Consider the following 6,070-nt stretch of genomic DNA (forward strand, 5'->3'; position numbering starts at 1 on the left):
AAACAATATTCAAGAGATCTTTTTTCCACAGAAATATGGGATATTGATAAAATTATGTTTATTTAAAAAACAGTGGCCTATCACATTTTTCATTTAAAATGTTCAGGATCACATCAATGGGGACGCCACTGGTGAAATTAAAAACATTGTTCTCCCCTTAAAAGATGCGTCTCTCCCCTTGTTTTACGCTCTCCAATTTTCATTGCAATATTTAATAACGGCACCTACTTTTTAGGAAAACCCTGTATTTTAAACAGGAAGCGAAAACGGCCACATGTTCATATGATTTTTTCCTTAAAATCATACATTGATTCAACCCCTGAATCTTTGACACTATAATATTATGAAACACCCTGTATATATTTTCTAATTAACTCCATTCTGTGAGGTTACATGAACTATATGCTATTCAGTCTTTCGATTAATGTTTGCAAAATAGTAAGGGAATGATTAATCGAGATTACGAGTATTGGTATCTAATCTCTTCCCAAAACTCCGTTTTTAGCTAAAATCGCTTCATAGAGAATTAATGGATTTCGTACAAATAGCGGTATCAACATTTCAAGTCACTCATTGTAGTTTTTAACTTGATCTAATTTACATTTGAGAATACTGAAACATGCAGAGTGTACTTTTTTGCATTGTATTACTGATTGCCGAAATATGCGTAGGCACAGCAATAACATCGTTCAAGAGCTTTCAGGTAAGCCCACATTTTGACCACGTTTCGCAATAACTGCATTCTGATTAACCAGCTTTACTTGCTTTAGCTACAATATAACAAGGTATATCAGTCAGATGCGGAACTGAGTCTGCGTGAGCAGACTTTCAACAGCAACGTGCGGAAAATTGACGAACACAATCAATTATATGCCCAAGGGTTGACCACCTACACGATGGATATTAATCAATTTGCAGATATGACTCCAGAAGAATTCTCATCAATGTTAAAGACTATACCGTTGAGCAACGTCTCATTGAACCAGGATGCGAATGGAGGCAATATGAAACTTGATGACAGTAAACTTCCAGAAAGTATTGACTGGAGAGATTTAGGGATGGTTACTGCAGTTAAGAATCAAGGAAACTGCGGGGATTGTTGGGCATTTAGCACAGTAAGTGAGGTTCTTTTATGGAGGAAGAAATTGAAAATATTTATTGCGCGGTGGGTCGCTTTTGCCGCACTGATTCGAGTGCGGTAAATAGTTCAGTATCGCAAGGCGGTACCATCTGACATTTTATTTTTGAAACTTAATGTAGTATCAGCTTCATTGACTTCACTTTCCACGCAATTGATGCGGTTGAGGATAAAGTATTGTATATGATCCGCTTGGTACTTAGTTATTACCGCTCACGATTGATTGCAATTTCGTCGCATCGCCCCGGTTTGTAAATTGCACGTGCGTGTGGTAATAACCTAATTACCACCCTTGTTATATAATATAGCATTAGTAAAAGGGGTCTCTTTATATGAGTTCCCAAAATTAAATAAAGAAATACACATTCCTCAAAAAGCCTGTTAGGAAACTTAAACCAGGATTGACTTTTTTTTGACGAAAATTTTCGACTTAAAATTTCCCGAATTTCTCGTTCGGGAATTTCAGGATTTAGATTAAATTAGATAGAAATAACTGTGCAGTTCAAGATTTGAATGTAGCTTCTGAAATTGAAGAAAAGAAGTGGAAATGAAGTCTGCAAGCTCAGAAATGCGAATCCAAACACGTCGACTTAGATTTTTCTGTCTACCAAGGAACTACCCTAGAAATTATTTTGAAAGATTTAAAGAAACCGAACCAACCTGAACTAAATACATATTAAGTTTTTATGCAACATGAGCCTGAGTAAATCAATAAATTTCTCGTATCAGCATGGATTGTGAATTGCTCTCTTAATAACATGCAGCTTTCTGAGGAATTACTAACTTATTTTGCCATAATTCGATAATATTGGGTTGAAATTTCAATTATGAGATATTCGTTATGGTTTATATTAATACGTCCATGTGCATATAAAAGTTCTCATATTAAAATGAGATGAGAGATAAGATTTTAAAGTGGGTGATAATTTTTCAATTATTTTTTGTGTTTCTGGGTAAATATTATTATAAATGGCCTCTTATCAGTTTTTTAGTTAGGAGAAATTTAAGATTTAATGACATCACCTTCAAACGTTTTCAATTTTGAATTTGTGTTCCATAATAATCACATTGGCAAATTTAGTTATTGAAGATCGCACCCTGAAAGGCATAGAAAGTGACAAAATTCATGTCAGAATTACTTGTTTTCATATGACTTTGGCTTTGCTTCCAAGCTACAGAGTGAAAGTGAAAAATTTTCTGAATATGGCGAATGCTCGCATTGTCTTTGAATGGCGTTAAAAAGCAAAAAATATGGTGAATAGAGATTTTTTACGTAGATTTCTGTGGTATAAGGTATTGCAATCTATCATTCTTAGTTTTCGTGTTGCACGAGAAACTTATATTTTAAATGCGATATCCCGAAATATTGTTAAATATTTTAAATCGTTTAATTAAGAGGTTTAGAAAAAGTGGAAAAATATTACTATTTTTACTCGTTTTTTTATACAGTTTCGGAATTCGCTTGTCTTTTAGTGTTCAGAAAAGCAAAAATACCATGCGTAAGTCAATGACGTAGAATACAGTGGCGTCATTGATTTCCGTTCAAACGGCATGTATTAACCCTAATAAAACTATTGAAAAAGTAGATTAATAAAAATATATAATAATAAATGTTCGTGTTTTCGAATCATACATACCATAAATTACTTTAACTCGAAAACTACGAACGACACATTACATGGTCTACGCCACTGCATTCTAAGTAGAGCTTTTTATCGAATATCATTTTTCTTTTTATGTAGGTTCTGCAGTATTTGAGATATGTATATCGTAATGATGACGATATCTTAATATCTTGTACTCAATTATGAATTCATGGAAGTGTTCCATCACAACAAACATACTTATAAAGTACACGTTTCTCTCCAATAAAAAAATATGTAACTCAGAGGTCGTCACCATTTTACCTATATTCACCTGTTATATTGTAATGATACGATTACCAATAATAAATAATTCTTTCTCCTACAGACAGGAACTTTGGAGGCACAGCTAGCAATGAAAGAAAATACCCTCGTGGCCCTAAGCGAGCAGAACCTTTTAGATTGTGATACAAAAAAAAACCAAGGATGCAACGGTGGAGCAGTACAATATGCATATGAGTACATAATTCAAAATGGTCTAACATATGAAGAAGATTACCCTTATCGAGGTGTACAAAGTTCTACATGTCAAAAAGGAAACCGAAAGGCAGTGACTCTGAAAAGCTATCAAAATATCGAACAATATAATGAAACTGATTTGAAAGTAGCAGTAGGGATTGTAGGTAAGTTTTGAAAATATCGACCATTTTGTCTCATTTCTGACAGAACAGTTAATCCTAAATCTAAAAATATTTTAGAACGAGAATATAATAATGGCAATCATACACGTTTGTAGAAGTATGTGTTATGAACGAAACGAGTAGTACAATTCTCTAAACGTGGATGATGCTCATTATACGGGAGTGTAATTACTATATTTTGTTCAGGGCTAACCATCCGTACTTTCCACAAATTAACTGACAATCGCCTTTAAATAATTCTGTTGTAAGAAGCTGTTGGTATTTATCTACCTTTTAGTGCCAAATACCAGTGAATAAATAGGCCACAATTAAATCGATTTTTCTTAATAATTAAAAGGCTTTTTTGGATTTTTGTTTACTTATAAAGATTCACTTTGAGTAGAGATTAGATCATTCATTTTGAGTAGTATTTCTAATTCATTAAGCTTTAAATCACTGAACAACTAACAACAAAATTTATAATACTTTGATGATTGCTGCCGCGTCTCCACGTCGAAAGTTCAAATTTAAGGCCTACTGAAACTTCTAATTTATGGCCTACTAAATTCTCTAACGGCCATTATGCATATGAGAATTTTATTAGCTCTATTCCATAGGGATGCATATTTGCGAGGCTTGCGGCATTTTGTATTTATTATTAATGAAGTACATTCCAAGAGACAAATGTTATCGAGCGTGAATGAAGAAATCATCATTCACGTTCAATTAGCATTTGTTGCAATTTAAGGATTTATCATCTTATCATTCATAAACAGATGTGAAATTGTTATATTTGTATAGAGTCGTTTTGAGAATTTGCGAAAATTACAGTTTACGAAATTGTTGGTATTTGTAGCTTTCAGCTATAAGGTAATTCATGTATGTAAATGTTCCATTAAAACTTCTGCAAGATTAAGAAAAGGCTACTTTCGTAAGTTTGATATATTGCCATAGTAGATTATCGCACCTTTACAAATAATAAGTACTTTTACGAGTGTAGAATAGCTGAGGTTTAGATATATTTTTGGAGTTTATATGATATAAATGATAGATTGGTTTGTTATAAAACTTTAATAATTTGGAAACTATATGATCGTAACTTTTTTTTTTCAGGACCAGTTTCTGTTGCAATAAACGCAAATCCGTTACAATTTTATAAATCCGGCGTTTTCAATGAAGTTTGTTCAAACGAAATTAACCACGCTGTTTTGGCGGTCGGATATAATACAACTGATGAAGGTCAAAGTTATTGGATTATAAAAAATTCATGGGGAATAAATTGGGGAGAGGACGGCTATTTTAGGTTAGCCAGGGGATCTGGGTTGTGTGGAGTCGCAAGACAAGCTTGCTACCCTATAGGAATAAATTCTGGATCTTCTAAGATACATGTTTTCAATATAAGCGCAGCATCTTTGATTTCTGGCATTATTTATATGATTCTCAATAGATGAGAGCTTTATGTTTAATGTTACATCAAGTTTTAAATAAAGTGATTTTATCGAAGTTATTTTTGAAGAAAAAAGCGTTTTCTTTGCTGGAGGCAGACAGACAATCCCGTCCACGATCAGACTTTAACTACTTTGAATTATAAGCGAATAATTTTCATGCAAAGCAAATGCAAATTCCTGATTCACTCAACCGCAAAATAGAGCCAAGATTACATCTTTAATCTTTTCGGATCCAAAAGCTCCTTGATTATGTCTAAACTCTCTCAATGGACACATTTGTATAAAATGAATTACTAAAGTATGCGTGTGGCACTCAATCTATGTAAATTGCCTTAATTTCGATCAACTTTAATAGCGAGGAGAACTGGCAACTTTTACTCACTGAAATCTTATCTTAGTCACGAGCATATTCTATACGTCGATATTTTAATAATCCTCAAAGTCTTCGACATCCAATACCGGTTTCTTTGTTTTATTCCATTCAGTGAATTCGAGGGAAATTTATTTCTTTTCTCCCTCATTTCGACTCGTCTTCACGTTTGGAATTCTCCGAAAACTCATTTTATTCAAATTAAAAATTGCGTAATATATCCCTCAAGCAGACCTTAAAGCTGAAGACTGTCACATTGCCCTTTTTTGCAATAAAAGTATCCGAAAAACGTAATAAGGGTAAAAGCATTGAGGAACTAACATATATGTTCGACCGTATCTTCTTGTTGCTGCTTTGGGTTGAAACAACGAAAACGCTCCAGCAAAATCATTTATCAAGCTTAAAAAATTACTTTATGTTTTAAGTGCATCCAGTTGAATTTAATCAGCCCAAATTACACGAAAAAGTCTTATTTTATAGACTGGAGGCAGAAAAAGGGCTTCCCTAAGGATGTGCTTAGGGCAAATCATTAGCAAAAGGGGGATTAGATCTTGTCTAGTAGCCGTCTTTCCCAATGATGGATTGCAGCTTTAGGGACAACGCTTTTTTCGGGAGGTATTTACATCGCCAAAAAATATTTGGTTTAACTGAGACTTGACATCAACTCGAATTACCTGAGGGCACGACCAACTGTGACTTTTTAAATCAGCAAGCAGATATTAACGGAGAATCATGATAAATTGATATAGACGTTTTGCTGACAATTTATTCTCTCTTTGCATCTGAACAAAAAATGCATAGACGAAGATGTCGACATAATTCCATCAGTAGTTGCGGTGGCAATGGCACTG

The 6,070-nt window shown here is 33.7% G+C and overlaps 1 protein-coding gene across 1 annotated transcript; it reads left to right on the forward strand.

Moving 5' to 3' along the window:
- The first annotated feature begins 523 nt into the window (after nucleotides 1-523).
- Nucleotides 524-4,910, forward strand: LOC136415945 (cathepsin L-like proteinase). The gene is made up of 4 exons (XM_066400868.1): nucleotides 524-703; nucleotides 771-1,115; nucleotides 3,110-3,404; nucleotides 4,515-4,910. Exons 1-4 carry the CDS (start codon nucleotides 620-622, stop codon nucleotides 4,850-4,852), a joined length of 1,062 nt encoding a protein of 353 aa, XP_066256965.1. The 5' UTR covers nucleotides 524-619; the 3' UTR covers nucleotides 4,853-4,910.
- Nucleotides 4,911-6,070: the final 1,160 nt, after the last annotated feature.

This window comes from Euwallacea similis, chromosome 21, assembly GCF_039881205.1.
Source record: "Euwallacea similis isolate ESF13 chromosome 21, ESF131.1, whole genome shotgun sequence".
In the NCBI taxonomy this organism is placed as follows: Eukaryota; Metazoa; Arthropoda; class Insecta; order Coleoptera; family Curculionidae; genus Euwallacea; species Euwallacea similis.